The sequence below is a fragment of the Tachyglossus aculeatus genome, chromosome 8 (genome assembly GCF_015852505.1).
Source record: "Tachyglossus aculeatus isolate mTacAcu1 chromosome 8, mTacAcu1.pri, whole genome shotgun sequence".
NCBI lineage: Eukaryota > Metazoa > Chordata > Mammalia > Monotremata > Tachyglossidae > Tachyglossus > Tachyglossus aculeatus.
The window spans coordinates 5,745,631-5,768,061 of NC_052073.1; the positions used below are offsets into that span (position 1 = coordinate 5,745,631).

Below are 22,431 nucleotides of genomic sequence, written 5' to 3' on the forward strand. Positions count from 1 at the left end.
AAAATAGCTGCCCCCTCAACCAGCCCCCCTTATTGGGGGGCTATATCCTGCCAGGCAAATCGCAAGTTCCAAGTCCAACCCCCTCCCTTGGTAGTAAAATGAATGATTTAATTTGGGCACAAGATGCTACATATGTTGCTTAAATGATTTGGTGAGTGACTATCTTCAAGGGGTTGTCATTACACAATAGGTGATGAGGGTCTAATGCCCAGCTAGGAAACATTCACATTTAATTTTCTTTGAACAAAGCTGCCTAAAAAAGGATTTATATTCATGTCTCTCTCCCCCTCTAGACTGTAAGCTCATTGTGGACAGGGGATATGTCCGTTATATTGTTCTATTGCCTTCTCCCAGGCTCTGAATACAGTGCTCTGCACACAGTAAGCTCTCAATAAAGACGTTTGCCTGACTGACCGATTTAATAACTCAACTCTACTGTCACTCTAATTAAGAAGCGGCTTTCACTTCTGTCTCTTTTCATCACGTGAAGGGGGCTAGGAATGGGGATATCAATCTAATTTGGGGTGATTAGGAGAACTAATGAAGTTGCGGGGGGAACGTACGGGAGTTAGGAAAATATCTCTCAAATGGGGAGCTGTCCCTAAAGGCAATTCAGTAGCAAATCAATCAAGCAGTAGTACTGATTGAGCTCCTTCTGGGAGTAGAGCACTGTACTGTGTGCTAAGGGTTGTACAACAGAGTTGGAATGCATTTCATTCCGGTGAGCCCTGTCTACTTACCGTATTGTCTTTATCACAGTATGAGTGGAAATCCCTGGACACAATCGCAGCATACTGCAGCAGGACTTTACAGATCGTCTGACAAAGAACACAGAACAAAGGTTACGCTCTCACTCACTCACACACACACACACAGCTGAATAACCATCCACGTTGTTCACTGGCTCATTCAAATAATAAACTTCAAGAAACCTAGGTGGAAGGGATCTTGTGTGGTCATTTAATCCATCCCTCTGTCTCTGGGCAGAATATCCTCCAAACCATTCAGAAAGATGACACTCTCATAGTTTTCCCAGGCTGCTAGAGAAGGGGAATCAGTAATCTTTGGTGATTTAACGCCTACGGGCTTTATCAGATGGTCTTCTTTAGCTAAGAGCATCCATTGGCCCTATTCATGGCACCGACCTAAAACTTATTTTTCCCCCCAAAGTAAGACGAAGGAGGGTTTTCATTTGATAGGATGTGAGTTTGGGGGATAGGGTCAGTCTGTTACAGAGTACTCTGGTATTTAACCAATGGAGAATCGTGATCTGAAATGGCAGTGTTTCACATCTTTTTTAAAAAATGGCATTTGTTAAGCGCTTACTCTGTGCTAGGCCCTGTACTAAGCACTGGGGTAGATGCAAGATAATCAGGCACAGTCCATGTCCCACGTGAGGCTAACGGTCTTAATCCCCATTTTATAGATAAGTATTTTATATATATATAAGCATGTATATATGTATATATGTTTGTACATATTTATTACTCTATTTATTTATTTATTTATTTATTTTACCTGTACATATCTATTCTATTTATTTTATTTTGTTAGTATGTTTTGTTTTGTTCTCTGTCTCCCCCTTTTAGACTGTGAGCCCACTGTTGGGTAGGGACTGTCTCTATATGTTGCCAACTTGGACTTCCCAAGCGCTTAGTACAGTGCTCTGCACACAGTAAGCGCTCAATAAATATGATTGATTGATTGATTGATTGATTGATTTTATAGAGAAGCAGCATGGCTCAGTGGAAAGAGCGCGGGCTTTGGAGTCAGAGGTCATGGGTTTGAATCCCGGCTCCGCCACTTGTCAGCTGTGTGACTTTGGGCAAGTCACTTCACTTCTCTGGGCCTCAGTTACCTCATCTGTAAAATGGGGATTAAGACTGTGAGCCCCACTGTGGGACAACCTGATTTCCTTGTATCCCCTAGCACTTAGAACAGTGCTTGGCACATAGTAGGCACTTGATAAATGTCATTATTATTATTATTATAGATGAGGTAACTGAGGCCCAGAGAAGTGAAGTGACTTGCCCAAGGTGGCAGAGCCAGGATTCGCACCCAGGTCCCTCTGACTCCAAGGTTCTTGCTCTACTCGGCCACGCTGCTTCTCTGTCACTGGATCTGGATCTTTTCTATCTCCCCGCCGATCTCTCGCCCACGTCCTGCCTCGGGCCTGGAATGCCCTCCTACTTCATATCTGACAGACGATCCCTCTCCCTCCTTCAAGGCCTTACTGAAGGCCCGTCTCTTCCGAGAGGCCTTCCCTGAATAAACTCTCATTTCCTCTAATCTCTCTCCCTTCTGTGTCACTGTTGCACTTGGATTTGCACGATTTATTCACCCCATCCCCAGCCCCAGAGCACGTAGTTACATATCTGGACTTTATTTATATTAATGCATGACTTCCCCTCTAGGCTATAAGCTCCTTATGGGCAGAAAAAATGTCTACCAACTGTCAGAAGGACTCCTGACTTTGCCACTTGTCTGCTGAGTGACCCTGGGCAAGTCACTTCACTGACTGTGAGCCCACTGTTGGGTAGGGACCGTCTCTATATGTTGCCAACTTGTACTTCCCAAGTGTTTAGTATAGTGCTCTGCACACAGTAAGCGCTCAATAAATACGATTGATTGATTGATTGATTGATTGACAGAGCACAGGCTTTGGAGTCAGTGGTCATGGGTTCAAATCCTGGCTCTATCAATTGCCAGCTGTGTGACCTTGAGCAAGGCACTTAACTTCTCTATATGTATATATGTACGTATGTTTGCACATATTTATTACTCTATTTATTTATTTATCTTACTTGTACATATCTGTTCTATTTATTTTATTTTGTTAGTATGTTTGGTTTTGTTCTCTGTCTCCCCCTTCTAGACTGTGAGCCCACTGTTGGGTAGGGACTGTCTCTATATGTTGCCAACTTGTACTTCCCAAGCGCTTAGTACAGTGATCTGCAAACAGTAAGCGCTCAATAAATATGACTGATTGATTGATTGATTATCTGTGCCTCAGTTACCTCATCTGTAAAATGGGGATTGACTGTGAGCCCCTGTGGGGCAACCTGATCACCTTGTACCCCCCCAGTGCTTAGAACAGTGCTTTGCACATAGTAAGTGCTTAATAAATACCATTATTATTATTATTATTATCATTATTCTCTGGGCTTCATTTACCTCATCTGTATAATGGGGATTAAAGCTGTGAGCCCCATGCGGGATAGGGCTTGTGTCCAACCCTGTTTGCTTGTGTCTACCCCAGTGCTTAGTACAGTGCCTGGTACATAGTAAGCACTTAACCATGCGGGATAGGGCTTGTGTCCAACCCCGTTTGCTTGTGTCTACCCCAATGCTTAGTACAGTGCCTGGTACATAGTAAGCACTTAACAAATACCACAATTAAATCAATTAAATTACTCTCCCAAATGCTTAGTACGGTGCTCGGCTCACAGGAAATGCTCAATAAATAGCACCGATGTAGGCAGCCAGACTGGAAACATGGAATTAGGATGAGACCCGTCAACTCCAACCACAAGCAGCATCATCAAGAGGTTTGCACAGATTATATGGCAATTGAAGGAAGAACCTCGGCCTTGAGAGGAGGAAGTTTCAGCGAATGGCAGACAGATAAATCTAGGAAGGCAGATGGCTGACCAGACTGAAGTATCTTTCAATTGCAGCTGTTCAAACTTTCAACAGAATCCTGCAAATTACTCTGGGACTTTTCCTGAGGAGCCTAATCCTCTAGTACCTAAGAACAGGATTCCCAATTTGCTGCTTCAAAATGGCAGCAGAGACTGCCAGAGTAATTTCATTACGGAAAAACAACACCACAAAACCCTACTGGTTTTCTGAGGCCTGTGGAAACTCAGACATTATTACCAAATTTGAGCAGCAGTGAGTCCCGGTCCCAAAAGGACCCGTGTTTGATCTTGTATTGTGGGAGAAGTGAAAACATTTTTACTAGGCAATGCCTACGGGTTCTAATCCTGGCCAGGTGTCCTTGGGTAAGTCGCTTCTAACTTCTCTGTGCCTCAGTTCCCTCAATCAATCAATCAATCGTATTTATTGAGCGCTTACTGTGTGCAGAGCACTGTACTAAGCACTTGGGAAGTACAAGTTGGCAACATATATCAACTAAACTAGGGAACCAAACTGTGAGGCCCATGTGGGAGTGGGACCGTCTCCAATCTGATTTACTTGCAACTACCGCAATGCTTAGTACAGTGCCTCGCACATAGTAAGCACTTAACAAATACCATCCAAAAAAAAAAAAAAAGGTAAGAGGCAGTAAGAGGATGATGGCCAAACACCTGACCAATTTTTTTAAAAAAAGAAAAAGAAAAAGAGGGAGAGGAGATAAAATGGGCTCTGCTTTTTCCAAAGGGCTCAGAAAATGAACTGCCAGGAAACTTGCTTCAACTCTTTATACCAAAACCAACTTCTCAAACTCCCTCTCTCGCTCATTTCTCCATTTCTTTGTGGTCAGGTCTGAGTGGCGATTAGAACAGTGCTTTGCACATAGTAAGCGCTTAATAAATGCCATTAAAAAAAAACTTTTCCTAAACTCCACATTTCCTGCAAGTGCCTATAGTGCTGAGCTTGGGGTGGGCAGACTGGAATCCCCATGCGGGTAGGGCTCATGCCTACCGACTCCATCATACTGTATTTCCCCAACTGCTTAATACAATGTTCCACATACGGTAAGTACTCAATAAATACCATGGATTGAATAATGGGGAAACCCTCCACCCCACCGTAATAATAATAGGGATAACAACAACTGTGGTATTTGTTAAGCACTTACTATGGACCAAGCACTTGGGGAGTAGGGTGGCCTAGTGGAAAGATCACGGGCCTGCGAGTCAGAGGCCCTGGGTTCTAATCCCGGCTCTGCCAACTGCTTGCTGGTGACCTTGAGCAAGTCATTTAACTCCTCTATGTCTCAGTTTCCCCAACTGTAAAATGGGGATTTACTACCTGTTCTCCCTCCTGCTCTAGACCATAAGCTTGTTGTGGGCAGGGAATGTGTTACACTGTACTCTCCCAAGTATTTAGTAGAGTGCTCTGTGCACTGTAAGTGCTCAGTATGTACATTTGACTGACTGATCCCTGCAAGCAGTGGGAGGAACACACATTATCCTTCCTTTAAAAGTCTATTTCTGAGCGTGGACTTTTCCATGACAGTTGGGGCCGGGCAAGGAGGGGGTCCCGTCCCCTACTTTCTCAACCGCAGTGGGGTCCAGTCCAACAGCTCCTAATTCATTCAATCATCTTTACTGAATCATCTTTATTCAATCATCTTTATCCAATCATCCATATCGACCACTCCATGTCCCACCTGGGGCTCACAGTCTTAATCCCCATTTTACAGTTGAGATACTGAGACACAGAGAAGTGAAATGACATGCCCAAGTTCACACAGCAGGTAAATGGGAGAGATGGGATTTGAACCCACACCCTTCCTTCATTCATTCATTCAATCGTATTTATTGAGCGCTTACTGTATGCAGAGCACTGTACTAAGCGCTTGGGAAGTCCAAGTTGGCAACATCTAGAGACGGTCCCTACCCAACAGTGGGCTCACAGTCTAGAAGGGGGAGACAGAGAACAAAACCAAACATATTAACAAAATAAAATAAATAGAATAGATATGTACAAGTAAAATAAATAAATAAATAAATAGAGTAATAAATACATACAAACATATATACATATATACAGGTACCCAGGCCGGCGCTCTATCCACTAGGCCACGCTGCTTCTCAGCGGCCTGGGGGAATCCCTCCTCCCCTCCCCACAAGCAAGGCCAAGGACTCTGGAAGTCTTCTGTCCTGATCGATGATCCGACCTGGGGTACAGTGCTCTGCACACAGTAAGCGCTCAGTAAATACAATTGACTGACTGAACGGCGGGGCTCATTGAGACCAGAGGGATTACTGACGTGGGCTGTGAGTTTTGGGCCACGGGCAAACCATCCCGGACCTACCTTGGCAAACCTTCTCATCAAGTGAGACAGGGATTCTGGGTTCGGGCACTCCAGCTTCCTGATGATCTCAAAGCTCTGGTTGAGCTGGGCAAAGACGTCGACCACAGAGCAGGAGAAGAGGGCGTGGTCAGAGGTCTGCTGGAACTGGGGAGGGCGGGAGGGTACAAAGCATCCAGGTGAGACGGGGGCAATCTGCCACTCAGCCAGCTAGGGCCTGGGACCCCTTTGTGGGCTCTGTGGGCTTTGTGACCCCTGTCTCTCTTCCCTCCTTCCTTGTACCTCCCTGACTCTCCTCCACCAACTCCCCATCTCTTCTACACCTCTCTCTTCTATACCTCTTTTCCTTCCTTCTTCCTTCCTTCCTTCCTTCCTTCCTTCCTTCCTTCCTTCCTTCCTTCCTTCCTTCCTTCCTTCCTTTTTCTTTCTCTCTCTTTCTCTCTCTTTCTTCCTTTCTTCCTTTCTTTCTTTCTTCCTTTCTTTCTTTCTTTCTTTCTTTCTTTCTTTCTTTCTTTCTTTCTTTCTTTCTCTTTCCCTCCCTTCCTCCCTTCCTCCCTTCCTCCCTTCCTCCCTTCCTTCCTTCTTTCCTTCCTTCCTTCCTTCCTGCCTTCCTTCCTTTCTCTCTTTCTCTCTTCTCTCTCTCTCTTTTTCTCTCTCTCTTCCTTTCTTACTTCTTTCTCTTCCTTTCTTACTTCTTTCTCTTTCTTTCTTTCTTTCTTTCTTTCTTTCTTTCTTTCTTTCTTTCTTTCTTTCTTTCTTTCTTTCTTTCCTTCCTTCCTTCTTTCTTTCTTTCTTTCTTCCTTCCTACCTTCCTTCCTTCCTTTTTCTTTCTCTTTTTTCTCTCTCTTTCTCTCTTTCTTCCTCTCTCTCTCTCCTTCTCTCTTTCTCTCTCTTTCTCCCCCCACCCACACACATAAGGGTCCCCTGTCTCTCTTCCCTCCTCCCTCTTCCCTCCCTGCCTCTTTCATCTTTCTTTATTTCTCTCTCTCTCTCTCTCTCTGTCCAAGTCCCCTGCCTCCCTCTGTCCTTCCTTGTCCATCCCTGTCACTCTTCCACCATCTCCCCATCTCTTCCTTCTCTCTCTCTCTCTCTGCCTCTCCACACCCCCCAGCACCCTCATGTCTACTTGCCCAGGCAGCTGTGACAAACACTGTTGCAATGGAGACATGGAAACTACGATCCTGCCCACTGCCCTCTGGCCAACCCTCCCAGTTCTCCAGCCCAGACCCACCCTGTGAAGGGGAAAGGACAGAAGGCCAACGAGGCTGCCGACACTAGAAAATCCTCCATTTATTCATCATTAAAGCTCACATCCCCACCTCCATCCCTTGGTCAAGTTCACCCACTTCAAAATGTCCCAAGTCCTCTCAAAATTTGTCCCAGAGCAAGCCATCCTGGTAAACTCTTGGTTGGGCTGAAATCTGCCCCTCTCAAGCCGAGGTTTCAGCCCCTGACAGGATGGCTTGGCCCTTTGTGGTGTCTCAGGCACTTCGGACAGCTCAAATATCACCACTGGAGAATGAATTCTCCTCCACTCTAAGTGGACAATTCTTCCTCTTCACATAAATCAATAATTCAAACCTCAGTCAGTGGTATTTGTTGGGTACCCACTCTGCCCAGAGAACTACACTCAGTTCTACACACACACACAGCTTAACTCAGTCTTGTACTAACTTTCATTTATTCATTCATTCCATCGTATTTATTGAGCACTTACTGTGTGCAGAGCACTATACTAAGAGCTTGGGAGAGGATAACATAGCAACAAACAGACAAATTGCTGCCCATAGCGAACTCACAGTTTAGAGGGGGAGACAGGCACTGATAAAAATAAATTGAAAAATAGATGAATGAATGAATAAATAAATAAATGACAGATAGATACAGATATATGCATACCAACCGCCAAAAAGTGGCGCTTAATATGTCTTCAGCTGACGGAAGGATGCCAGTTGGAGACGATGAAGGTCAGTTAGTGGTAATTTATTTATATTAATTCACTTATTCATGTATTTATTTATGTTAATGTCTGTCTCCCCCTCTAGACTGTAAGCTCATTGTGGTCAGGGAATATGTCTGTTTATTGTTGTACTAAACTCTCCCAAACGCTCAGTCTAGGGCTCTACAAGCAGTAAGCACTCAATAAATATGACCAAATGAATGTACGAATGAACCTATGGGAGCTGGAAATGCTTCTCTACAGAGGCCTCCCCCCCCCGATCGCAATCGCAGTCAAACTCACTCCGTCTTTTTTGTCTCTTCCCAAGGCCCCGTGGAGGAACTCAATCGACACGTCTTCGTTTTCGTCCAACCACTGGATGACGAAAGGTTCAAACCACCTGCAAATAACCCACATTGGACAGGTTAGTGCCTGACGCCAGGCTCTCCATCCGGAGACGATTTCTGTCAGGAACCGATGCCTCTTTTTTTGACTGTCACACTATGTCCCGAGGTTATCCTGAAATCATGGAGGAGGCTCCCAGTTTATCCAGTGGAAGGGGCTGTAAATCCCGATGGCTGACATCTCAGAGGAACCACTTTTGTAATAATAATAATAATTACGGTACTTGTTAAGTGCTTACTGTGTGCCAAGCACTGTTCTCTATATGTTGCCTCCTCTATATGTCGCCAATTTGTACTTCCCAAGTGCTTAGTACAGTGCTCTGCACACAGTAAGTGCTCAATAAATATGACTGAATGAATGAAAGGTAGATACAAGGTACTCAGGTTGGACACAGTGCCACATAGGGCTCACACTCTTAATCCCCATTTTACAGATGAGGGAACTGAGGCCCAGAGAAGTGAAGTGACTTGCCCAAGTTCACACAGCAGGCATGTGACGGAGCCGGGATTAAACTCTCAGGCCCCTGTTCTATCCACTAAGCCATGCTGCTTTTCTCCCAAGCATTTAGTACAGTGATCTGCACACAATAAACAGTCAATAAATATGATATGAAGCAGCGTGGCTCAGTGGAAAGAGCACGGGCTTTGGAGTCAGAGGCCATGGGTTCAAATCCCGGCTCCGACAATTGTCAGCTGTGTGACTTTGAGCTAGTCACTTCACTTCTCTGTGCCTCAGTTCCCTCTTCTGTAAAATGAGGATTAAGACTGTAAGCCCCCTGTGGGACAACCTGATCACCTTGGAACCTCCCCAGCGCTTAGAACAGTGCTTTGCACATAGTAAGCACTTAATAAATGCCATTATTATTATTGGGACAAGTCACTTCGCTTCTCTGTGCCTCAGTTCCCTCATCTGGAAAATGGGAATTAAGACTATGGGTCCCACCTGGGACTACGTCCAGGAAAATTTGCTTGTATCCAACCCAGTGTTTAGCACACTGCCTGGCACATAGTGCTTAACAAATACAATAACAATTCTTATTATCATTCTTATTGTTATTGTCATTGTTGTTATTATCCAGTCGGCATCCCTGCCGCACAGACGCCATAGACAATCATATCCGAGCCAAAGAGAAATGAGTGGGTGCAGGGAAAGCACAGAGAGCTTCAGGGAGAGGAAATGGCTACTTACAAAGAGTATTCCGGAACCGCATCAGTGAAGGCAGGGAGTTCGCGCACATATTCATTATAAAACCATTTCACTTTGAAGTGCAAATTCATATAATCCGTACTCTTACATAAGCGCTGCTTTTCGTGTTCTAAAACAGAGATAAAGATCAAATGATTAGTGAAGCTTCGCTCACCAACAATGTCACAGGTACAGACGGTATCTTTCCCCATCCTTCCTTAACGCTGTGTTGGAAAAGTAGCCACGGAGTCGGGGAGAATTGCCGCATGGGGAGAAAAGGATTTTAGTGTCCAACCCCAGCGCTTAGTACAGTGCCTGCATATAGTAAGCACTTGACAAATACTATTATTATTATTATTAGCCAAGCTCTGGGGTAAGTGCTGGGGTAGATACAGGATAATCCGTTGTTGGGTAGGGATTGTCTCTATTTGTTGCCGAACTGTATTTTCCAAGTGCTTAGTACAGTGTTCTGCACACAGTTAGCGCTCAATAAATACGATTGAATGAATGAATGAATGAATAATAATGAGAATGAGAAGTAGTGTGGCTCAGTGGAAACAGCCCGGGCTTTGGAGTTGGAGGTCATGGATTCAAATCCCGGCTCTGCCAATTGTCAGCTGTGTGACTTAGGGCAAGTCACTTCACTTCTCTGGGCCTCAGTTACCTCATCTGAAAAATGGGGATTAAGACTGTGAGCCCCCTGTGGGATAACCTGATCACCTTGTAACCCCCCCAGCACTTAGAACAGTGCTTTGCACGTAGTAAGCGATTAATAAATGCCATCATTATTATTATTATTATTACCCAATCGGACCCATGTCTGTCCACAGGGGTGTCATAATCTAAGGAGGAAGGGAGCAGGCAGCCATCCTCATGTTACAGATGAGGGAAGTGAAGCCCAGAGAGGCTAAGTAACCTGCCCAACATCACACAGCAGGGCAGTGTCTGAGCTGAGGAAGAGGAGATCTGCTCCTCAGTTTCACCAAAGAACTTCTCCCCACCACACATGGGAAGGAATCCAGTTTTGGCGCTTAGAACAGTGCTCTGCACATTGTAAGCGCTTAACAAATACCATCATTATTATTATTATTTTGGTTAGGTTTTTTTTTTAATGGTACTTGTTAAGCGCTTACTATGTGCCAGGCATTATACTCAGCACCGGAGAAGATACAAGCTATTAGGGCTGGACGCAGTCCCTGTCCCACATGGGGCTCACAGTCTTAATTCCGATTTTACAGATGACGTCACTGAGGCCCAGAGAGGTGACTTGACTTGCCCGATAAAGCAGATAAGTGGCGGAGCTGGGATTAGAACTCAGGTCCTCTGATTCCCAGGCCCGTGCGCTATCCACTAGCCCTTCAGTCCATTCAAGAAAGGCCCAGCCCAGGCTAAGGAGCAGAGTTCTGGGGATTGAATGTTGAAGTTGGCGGGGTGCACATGGAAAGAGACCAGAGCCAGGGTTGAAAGAGGCCATTCTATCAAATGAAGACTCAGTAGCCACTTAATCAGTGGCATTTACTGGATGCCAGCTGAGTCACAGAATAATAATAATAATAATAATAATGATGGTATTTGTTAAGCGCTTACTATGTGCAAAGCACTGTTCTAAGTGCTGGGGGGGTTACAAGATCAATCAATCAATCAATCAATCATATTTATTGAGCGCTTACTGTGTGCAGAGCACTGTACTAAGCGCTTGGGAAGTACAAGTTGGCAACATCTAGAGACAATCCCTACCCAACAGTGGGCTCACAGTCTAAAAGGGGGAGACAGAGAACAAAACCAAACATGCTAACAAAATACAATAAATAGAATAGATATGTACAAGCAAAATAAATAAATAAATAAATAGAGTAATAAGTATGTACCAGCATATATACAGATATACAGGTGCTGTGGGGCTCACAGTCAATCCCCATTTTACAGATTAGGTAACGGAGGCCCAGAGAAGTGAAGTGACTTGCCCAATGTCACAGAGCTGATAATTGGTGGAGGCGGGGTTTGAACCCATGACCTTCTAGACTGTGGGCCCGCTGTTGGGTAGGGACCGTCTCTATATGTTGCCAACTTGTACTTCCCAAGCGCTTAGTACAGTGCTCTGCACACAGTAAACGCTCAATAAATACGATTGAATGAATGAAATGAATGAATGACCTCTGACTCCAAAGCCTGGGCTCTTTCCTTTGAGCCACAATGCTTCTTGTGAAGCAGCTTCACAGAACTTCTCATGAAGCAGCTTCTGCTTCACAGAACTGTTGTAAGTGCTTACAACAAAAGCAAGACTCGTATTCCCTGCCCTTAAGAAGCTTACACTTGAACAGAGGAGAGAGACAGGCAAAAAAGGTTAAGAAATAATAGTAGAGAGAAGAATACTTAGATATAAGGTACCTAAAATCCCCAAAAACAGACTCAATTACCAACTCTTAGATGAGAAACATTGTGGCCTAGTGGATACAGCGTGGTCCTGGGAGTCAGAAGGACCTGGGTTCTAATTCTGCCTCTGCCACTTAATAATAATAATGTTGGTATTTGTTAAGCGCTTACTGTGTGCAAAGCACTGTTCTAAGCGCTGGGGAGGTTACCAGGTGATCAGGTGTCCCCCGGGGGGCTCACAGTCTTCATCCCCATTTTCCAGATGAGGGAACTGAGGCACAGAGAAGTGAAGGGACTCACCCAAAGTCACACAGCTGACAAGTGGCAGAGCCGGGATTAGAACCCATGACCTCTGACTCCAAAGCCCGGGCTCTTTCCACTGAGCCATGCTGCTTCGAACCCACGACCTCTGACTCCAAAGCGCGGGCTCTTTCCACTGTTTCTCATGTAGTTAGTACACGTACTCATGTACAGTACTTAGCACACAGTAAGCCCTCCATAGAAGATGTCATTTGTTAAACGTCTACGATGTGCCAAGCACCGTACTAAGCCCTGGGATAGATAATAAGATAATCAGGTTGGACACAGCTCCTAATAATTAATAACTGTGGTATCTGTTAAGTGCTTACCATGTGCCAAGCACTGGGGTAGATACAAGGCAAACAGGTAAACACTTGTCTGCTGTGTGACTTTGGGCAAGACACTCAACTTCTCTGTGCTTCAGTTACCTCATCTGTAAAATGGGGATTAGGACTGTGAGCCCCAAGTGGGATAGAGACTGTGTCCAGCCCAACTAGCTTGTATCTACCCTAGCATGTACTTCAGATCCTCTAACGTGGTAAGCACTTAATAAATACCATCAAAAAGTCTTCATTTCTGTTCTCCCTGGCAACGCAGCTAATGATCGCCGAAGATTAGAAAACCATGACTCTTTTCTAGAATAGAAATGACTCTTTGAAGATTTATTTAGCAAGTAGTCCTCCTACAGATTTGACTTGGACAACTGAGATTCAGATAGCTCATTAAATTTACAAAATAAAGCATTTAATTAGCTCTTCGAACACCCGCGCAATTTGTGCGAAATACAACCTCTCAAGATTTCAATAAGCATTATGAATATTTTATCGGCAGGATAAAAATGCCTCATTAAAAGCGGGTGAGAAACACAAACTAAGGCTTTTAGAAATTTTACCCTAGGCTGGTCCGCGATCCAAAGTTCGACTTGGAAATCAAGGTATCGCCTTCGGGAATCTTGAGCTAAGGGCCTAGCAGAAAATAATCTTCCGACTAGGGGTGTTGTATCTGAAGAAGGTTTCATTAGAGAATACCTCGAGGGATACTGAGGAAAGACAATGTCTTAACCCTAATGCTAATGTTAACACAAACCCTAACCCTAATTAGTTGTTTGTTCGTTTGTTTCCCAGTAGTATAGCGGATAGAACACAGGCCTGGGAGTTAGAAGATCATGGGTTCTAATCCTGGCTCTACGACTTGTCTGCTGGGTGACCCTGGGCAAGTCACTTCACTTCTCTGGGCCTCAGTTCCTTCCTTTGTAAAATGGAGATTGAGACTGTGAGCCCCAAATGGGACAGGGACCGTATCCAACCTGATTCGCTTGTATCCACCCCAGTGCTTAGTACAGTGCCTGGAACATAGTTATTGCTAAACAGGTACCAAAATTATTATTACTATTACTGTTAATAATAACAATAATAATACTATTACTACTGCCCAATATTGATTTGCATATTCCTCTTGACTGTAAGCTCATTTTGAACAGGGAACCCGTCAACCAACTCTGTTTTATTGTACTCTCCCAAGCGTTTAGTAAAGTGCTCAGCAGTAAGTGCTCAATAAATATGATGGATTGATTACTGAAGCATTTATTCATTCACTTATAATTCAATCGCTTAGTACAGTGCTCTGCACACAGTAAGCGCTCAATAAATACGATTGAATGAACGAATTCATTCTCTTTTCCCTCAAATGCAAAGAATTGTGGGTCTGTCTTACTGGAAGGTAGAGACTGTGTCTTCTTGTCTTACTTTGTCGAGTCTTCTCCGACCGATAGCTCCGACCCATATTCTCCGTAGCGCTTAGTACAGCGCCCCGCCCACGTTAGGTGCTCAGTCAATATAGCCGATTGATTGATTGTGTTATCTAAAATGTAAGCTGGCCTTTTAGACGGTAAGCTCACTGTGGGCAGGGAATGTGTTGACGATCTCTGCTGTACTGTACTCTCCCATGTGCTTAGTACAGTGTGCTGCACTCAGAAAGCGCTCAGTAAATACCGTTGATTATTGGGATGTTCCGACATGAGACTATTGTGGTGTCCAGCCCGGACAGGTGTTTCCTAGAAATTTCCATCCTTCTTCTTTCCAGCTTTCTAACAATTAATTGCTTCAGAGAAGTAAGCAAATTCACGAGCCAGTACCAATTCCATTCCAATGCATTCGTTTGCCGTGGTGTAGGCCCAGCCTGAACTCAATCAATCAATCAATCAATCAATCGTATTTATTGAGCGCTTACTATGTGCAGAGCACTGTACTAAGCGCTTGGGAAGTACAAATTGGCAACACATAGAGACAGTCCCTACCCAACAGTGGGCTCACAGTATAAAAGGGGGAGACAGAGAACAGAACCAAACATACCAACAAAATAAAATAAATAGGATAGAAATGTACAAGTAAAATAAATAAATAAATAAATAGAGTAATAAATATGTACAACCATATATACATATATACAGGTGCTGTGGGGAAGGGAAGGAGGTAAGATGGGGGGGGATGGAGAGGGGGACGAGGGGGAGAGGAAGGAAGGGGCTCAGTCTGGCCCCTCAACCGATATAATTTCTTGGGAGAAAATTAAAGACTCCGAGGCAGTCTATTAACAGCTATCGTCGACGGCTCACTTACGATGCCATTCGAAAAGTATTATCCGTTGGGCGCGGGAATTTATGTAAGCCTCAGTGGACCTCCTCTGTCATTACTGAAATTCCCCGTCGTGCCGTCTAAAACCCAGCCCGTATCCTCGGCTTCGCACTTTGCCTCCGAGCAAGTAAGTAATGCGGGTTGCAGTCGTCGTAACCTCGTTAATCTCTGAAGCATGTGAAATGACATTACATGCGAGTGACACTGTGGCCTAGTGCAAAGCACCTGGGCCTGGAGATGAGAAGTCCAGGAAATCGAGGCAAAATTGTGAGTGACTTCGAAGTGAATTTCGAAGACCCCTTTCTCTGGATAATAATAATGATAATAATTGTGGTATTTGTTAAGCACTTACTATGCGCCCGGAGCCCTATGAAGCACTGGGGTGGATACAAGCAAATCAGGTTGGACACAGTCCCTGCCCACGTGGGGCTCACCGCCTTCATCCTTATTTTACAGATGAGGGAACTGAGGCACAGAGAAGTGAGTTGTCTTGCCCCAGGTCTTAAAGCAGTGTGATTTCAGATTAATCCCTGTCCTATTCCAATGTCAACTTGAGGGGGACCAATTAGAAATCACAAAGAGACCCGAATCTCAGCCCCATGATGTCATTTGGGCCTCTTGGACGTAAAGGAGTCACAGAGAGGACTGGGGGAAATGAAGTACAGACTCCGTCTCCTGGTGGATTATTAGCTAATTAATAATTGCGAGGCATGGTGATGCCCGCTTCTAAAGGCTTGCTATAAATAGTTCATTAAAATGGTTAAATATAGTTCATTTTAGTTCATTATAATTAAAATGGTTGGGTTTTTTTCCCCTATATCCCAGGAGTATTTAAAATTCAATAAATGAAACGGTAAGATTGAGAAACAGCGTGGCTCAGTGGAAAGAGCCCGGGCTTTGGAGTCAGAGGTCATGGGTTCAAATCCCGGCTCCACCAATTGTCAGCTGTGTGACTTTGGGCAAGTCACTTCATTTCTCTGTGCCTCAGTTACCTCATCTGTAAAATGGGGATGAAGACTGTGAGCCCCCCATGGGACAACCTGATCACCTAGTAACCTCCCCAGTGCTTAGAACAGTGCTTTGCACATAGTAAGTGCTTAATAAATGTCATTATTATTATTAAGAAAGGACTTCATTTTTGTAAGGCCTCCAGAAACAGAAGCTGAAAGGGAAAATGTGCAGAAATGGTGGTGTAGTAAAGCCCTGCATCACAAGTAAATTATGCTCTGGAAAGTGCTGCATCATGAAGCTGCGGTTTCTGCTTCAGTGAGTCACTGGGAAATAGGAAGCTGGGTTCATTCATTCATTTGATCGTATTTATTGAGCGCTTACTGTGTGCAGAGCACTGTACTAAGCGCTTGGGAAGTACAAGTTGGCTTTGTCGAGATTGAACCAAAACTGGTTCTTGGGGTCCGTGGTCCCCCTTCTAGACTGTGAGCCCACTGTTGGGTAGGGACCGTCTCTATATGTTGCCAATCTGTACTTCCCAAGCGCTTAGTGCAGTGCTCTGCACACAGTAAGCGCTCAATAAATACGACTGAATGAATGAATGAATGGAGCTGGACCACAGCAAGGAACCAGAGAAATAATCGGATATCGCAGTCTGGGATCGCTGAAACCCACTCAGGCTCAGGATCCAAGGCAAATGGGCCCTGATGCTTGCAAAAATATATTTTCAGCCCTGATTTTATGCCTATCCACCTCCCGGAGTGAATGGACACCCGCAAATCTCCTGTGATGATGATAATAATTGTGGTATTTGTTCGATACATCCTATCGTTTAAGCACTAGCTTATGAACAATCCATCACTCTCCCCACCTTTAAAGCACCCCTAAAATCACACCTCCTCCAAGAGGCCCTACCCGGCTAAGACTTCATTTCCCTTCTGCATCATCCTTGCTGTTTTTTGGGGTTTTTTTGCTATTTGTTAAGCACTTACTATGCACTGGGCACTATTCTAAGCTCTGGGGTAGACACAAGCTAACGGGTCGGACACAGTCCATGTCCTGGATGGGGCTCATCGTCTTAATCCCCATTTTACAGATGAGAGAACTGCGGCACAGAGAAGTTAAATGACTTGCCCAACTCACTGAACTCTCCCAAGCACTTAGTACAGTGCTCTGCACCCAGTAAGCGTTCAATAAATAACATTGATTGACTGGGTCACTTGATTCACTAGGGCCTTCTGTACTACTTAGGGAGAAGCAGCGTGGCTCAGTGGAAAGAGCACGGGCTTTGGAGTCAGAGGTCATGGGTTCGAATCCTGGTTCCGCCACGTGTCTGCTGTGTGACCTTGGGCAAGTCACTTAACTTCTCTGAGCCTCAGTTCCCTCATCTGTAAAATGGGGATTAAGACTGTGAGCCCCATGTGGGACAACCTGATCACTTTGTATCCCCCCCAGCACTTAGAACAGTGCTTTGCACATAGTAAGTGCTTAACAAATGCCAATATTATTATTATCAGTGCTTAGAACAGTGCTTTGCACATAGTAAGCACTTAATAAATACCATTATTATTATTATTCTTATTGATTCCCAATGCTAGACTCTCTGAAGTAGCCCATACTGCCTCTCAGAGCAGGCTGATGGTATCCTCCTACTTGATTCTATTTCTTTCTATCTGTTCTCTCAGTCTCGACTAGGTTCCGTTTCTCAAAGAGATCCGATGTCCTCATCTGTAAAATGGGAATTAAATACCTGTTCTCCCTCCCCCTTAGACTGTGAATCAATTGCGGGACAGGGGCTGTGTCTGACCAGATTATCCTCTATCTACACAGGGTTTAGCACACAGTAAGCGCTTAGCAAACACCACAGTTATTACTTCTTAATACCCCTCAAGTGCTTAGGACAGGGCTTTACATTATATTTAAATTATATATATCATATTTAGTGGATATAGAATAAATTATCTTTTTATATTAATGTCTCTCTCACCTTCTGGCCTGTAAGCTCGTTGTGGGCAGGGAACGTGTCTGCCAACTCTGTTGTACTCTCCCAAGCGCTTAGTACAGTGCTCTGCACATGTAAGCAGACAATAAATACAATCAATCAATCAATCGTATTTATTGAGCGCTTACTGTGTGCAGAGCACTGTACTAAGCACTTGGGAAGTACAAGTTGGCAACATATAGAGACAGTCCCTACCCAACAGTGGGCTCACAGTCTAAAAGGCGGAGACAGAGAACAAAACCAAATACAACCGATTGAAGGATTGATCATCATCATCATCATCAATCGTATTTATTGAGCGCTTACTATGTGCAGAGCACTGGACTAAGCGCTTGGGAAGTACAAATTGGCAACATATAGAGACAGTCCCTACCCAACAGTGGGCTCACAGTCTAAAAGGGGGAGACAGAGAACAAAACCGAACATACTAACAAAATAAAATAAATAGAATAGATATGTACAAGTAAAATAAATAAATAAATAGAGTAATAAATATGTACAAACATATATACATATATACAGGTGCTGTGGGGAAAGGAAGGAGGTAAGATGGGGGGATGGAGGGGGGACGAGGGGGAGAGGAAGGAAGGGGCTCAGTCTGGGAAGGCCTCCTGGAGGAGGATAGGATTGATAGGACTTTACACATGATACGTGCTCCATAAACGCTGCTGACGCTGTTTCTTCCTGTCAGGATCATCATCATCATCATCATCAATCGTATTTTGGATGATTCAGACGGTGAAAAACCAATCAATCAATGGTATTTATTGAGCGCTTACTGTGCGCGGGGCACTGTACTGAGCGTTGAAGCCGCGACCACTGGCTGACATTTGAAAAGCAGTTTTCTGTTCCACCCACACGTCTGAGAAATCTATTCTGTGACTGTTCTACGCTAATGAGTACCAGCGTATGGCCTCGGTCCAAAATTACATTAAGTCATTACAGGAAATCAACATTCCATTAACCGGAGTCCCAGGCAATGAATAAGAGTGTCAGAGGAGCCTATTATTATGAAAGTGACCCGCCCTCAGCAAAAATCAATTTGCGAAGTCGCTCTGTGAGCATTCGTCCCTTTAAACTTTAAATTAGAACCTTTGAACCTTTTCATCATTGTCGCCAAAATGCCCCGGCGGAGCCCACTTTTACTTCGTTATTATATTAGCGCACGCCCACGGTCCACTTGACTAGCCAGCAAAATTTCTCTGGAGTGACCCTATCACTTATGGACTTTCGTTGAGACAAAGAGTGAGTCTCAGACGGAAGCACAAGCAGAGAGTGTGCTTACACACAACACCCACACATGCACGCACGCGTTCACACAAACACACACACACAGTTTCCGAAATGAAGTTGGTCAAAAACCATTTTAAAAATAGAATTTCTCTTTCCGTTGCTACGCGCGCTGATCAACAGTAGATTTTTCTACCAAAACAAGTTTTTCATGGACTACTCTTTAAGCTCCCCACGGGAAAGGACGTAGAGTCAGTTGAGTCATTAATATTGGTAATTATTACTAATTATTATTATTATTACTCAAAGCCTGGTTGAAGGCCCATCTCCTCCAAGAGGCCTTCCCTGACTATGCCCTCCTTTCCTCTTCTCCCACTCCCTTCTGCGTCGCCTTGACTTACTCCCTTTATTCATCGCCTTTCCCAGCCTCACAGCGCTTAGTCGTTCATTCATTCAATTGCATTTATCGTACGATTGTTGCATGCAGAGCACTGTATTAAGCGCTTGGGAGGGTACAATACAGAGCTGTAATTTTATTTATTTCTATTAACAACGGCCTCCCCCTCTAGAGCTCATTGTGAGCAGGGTATAATAATAATAATAATAATGATGGCATTTATTAAGTGCTTACTATGTGCCAGGCACTGTTCTAAGCGCTGGGGAGGGTATGGGTCTGTTATTCATTCAATCGTATTTATTGAGCACTTTCGTGTGCAGAGCACTGTACTAAGCGCTTGGGAAGTACAAGTTGGCAAACTTGTTATATTGTACTCTCCCAAGCGCTTCTCCAGGCTAGAGGGCCTCATGAGATTAATAAATCTCTTAATAAAGCGCTTAATAAATACCATTATTATTATTATTAGTATGAGATTGTCCTTACTTTGTGGCTTCCTGCAGATCGCCCGGCTCTTATGATGGTATTTGTTAAGCGCTTACTATGTGCAAAGCACTGTTCTAAGAGCTGGGGGGGGGGCGGATACAAGGTGATCAGGTTGTCCCACGTGGACCTCACAGTCTTAATCCCCATTTTCCAGATGAGGTAACTGAGGCCCAGAGAACAATAATAAAAATGATGGCATTTATTAAGCGCTTACTATGTGCAAGGCACTGTTCTGTAAGTGAAGTGACTTGCCCAAAGTCATCCAGCTGACTAGTGGCGGAGCCGGGATTAGAACCCGTGACCTCTGACTCCCAAGCCCGGGCTCTTTCCACAGAGCCACGCTGCCAGTCTGCATAAATGCCATTATTATTATTATTATTATTATTGTTATTATTATTATTATTCCCTCCAGGTGACCACTGGTCAGGCACGCTGCCAGTCAGCATAAATGCCATTATTATTATTATTATTATTGTTATTATTATTATTATTCCCTCCAGGTGATCACTGGTCAACAATGGGGGTGAGTAGAGTGGCCATTTGTGTGACTGGAAACAGGGCAATCAAATACGATTGATTGATTGATTGATTGATTGGAAACTGGGCAGTCTGGTTTCCCGCTAGACTGCCTGTCCTGTGTCCAGTACGGGTGATGCGACCTGAAGCTTTTTTCTGTCTCGTGTTTATTTTGATTTCTAGCACATGGCTCCTTTTCCTTCAGCTCCTGCCATCAGGCTGAGTGGCTTTAAAAATCCATCCACTTGGGAAGGGGAAGGGAATGACTACGGAGGTAGAACGGTGACGCAGGAGATAAGTATATTCCCCTCCCCACAGCACCTGTATATATGTATATATGTTTGTACATATTTATTGCTCTATTTATTTGTACATCTTTATTCTATTTATTTTATTTTGTTAATATGTTTTGTTTTGTTCTCTGTCTCCCCCTTCTAGACTGTGAGCTCACTGTTGGGGAGGGACCGTCTCTATATGTTGCCTACTTGGACTTCCCAAGCGCTTAGTACAGAGCTCTGCACACAGTCAGTGCTCAATAAATATGATTGAATGAATGAATGAAATGAAAGAGGAAATCCACTTTGGGTCTGGAGGGGACTAGGATGGCGTATGTCGACATGGTATGTTACACCGTGTGTCCAACATAACAATTACCCAGAACCTTCTCGGAAACCAGTCTAATCACCTTTTTAAAGCCATTTCATTAATCCTATCGTGTTTACTGAGTGCTTACTGTGTGCAGAGCACCGTGCTAAGCGCTTGGGAGAGTAAGAGAAGCAGCGTGGCTCAGTGGAAAGAGCCCGGGCTTTGGAATCAGAAGTCACGGATTCAAATCCCGGCTCTGCCAATTGTCAGCTGGGTGACTTTGGGCAAGTCACTTCATTTCTCTGGGCCTCAGTTACCTCATCTGTGAAAGAGGATGAAGACTGTGAGCCTCCTTTGGGACAACCTGATCACCTTGTAACCTCCCCAGCACTTAGAACAGTGCTTTGCACATAGTAAGCGCTTAATAAATGCCATCACTATTATTATTATTACAGTGTCAATGTACATCTGTCAATGATGTGCATATAGCTATAATTCTATTCGTTCTGACGATTTTGACACCTGTCTACATGTTTTGTTTTGTTGTCTGTCTCCCCCTTCTAGATCGTGAGCCTGTTGTTGGGTAGGGACCGTCTCTAGATGTTGCCAACTTGTACTTCCCAAGCTCTTAGTACAGTGCTCTGCACACGGTAAGCACTCAATAAATACAATTGAATGAATGAATGAATACAACAACGAACAGACACGTTCCCTGACCGTAAATCACTTACTATGTGCCAGGCACTGTACTAAGTGCTGGGATAGATACAAACTAGTCAGGTTGAACACAGTTCTTGTCCCACATTATTGTTATATTGTGCTCTCCCAAGTGCTTAGTACAGTACTTTGCACACAGTAAGCACTCAATAAATATGATTCAATCAATCAATCAATCAATCATATTTATTGAGCGCTTACTGTGTGCAGAGCACTGTACTAAGCGCTTGGGAAGTACAAGTTGGCAACATATAGAGACGGTCCCTACCCAACAGTGAGCTCACAGTCTAGAAGACTGAGTGATTGAGTGAATGGGGTTCAAAACTTAATCCCCATTTTACAGATGAGGTAACTGAGGCCCATGGAAGTTAAGGGACTTGCCCAAGGCCATACAGTGGACAAGCAACGGAGCCGGGATTAGAACCCAGGACTTTCCATCTCCAAGGTCCGTGCTCTATCCCCTAGGCCATGTTGCTTCTCAGGCGTTGGGGGAAGGAGGCAAGAGCAAACCATCACTCTTAATTCTTCACTCAGTCAGTTGGATTTATTGAGGATTTATTGTACTTTTTATAGTGCTAGTTAAGTGCTTAAGAGTCAAATATTAATTTAGCTTTTAGCAGGAGGCTTGCAGTCTAAGTAGGAGGGAAAGCAGGTATTTAATCCCCATTATATTCATTCAATCATATTTATTGAGCGCTTACTGTGTGCAGAGCACTGGACTAAGTGCTTGGGAAGTAC

The 22,431-nt window shown here is 44.2% G+C and overlaps 1 protein-coding gene across 3 annotated transcripts in view; it reads right to left on the reverse strand.

The window, feature by feature from the left end:
* Nucleotides 1-22,431, reverse strand: part of UNC13C (unc-13 homolog C) — a 217,730-nt gene that overhangs the window by 45,428 nt on the left and 149,871 nt on the right. For all 3 annotated transcript variants that reach the window (XM_038750270.1, XM_038750272.1, XM_038750271.1), the window contains 4 exons: nucleotides 9,516-9,642; nucleotides 8,226-8,322; nucleotides 5,987-6,130; nucleotides 741-818 (listed from right to left, as the gene is read on the reverse strand). In XM_038750270.1, coding sequence (XP_038606198.1) covers nucleotides 741-818; nucleotides 5,987-6,130; nucleotides 8,226-8,322; nucleotides 9,516-9,642 — 446 coding nt within the window. The remainder of the gene's footprint in view (nucleotides 1-740; nucleotides 819-5,986; nucleotides 6,131-8,225; nucleotides 8,323-9,515; nucleotides 9,643-22,431) is intronic.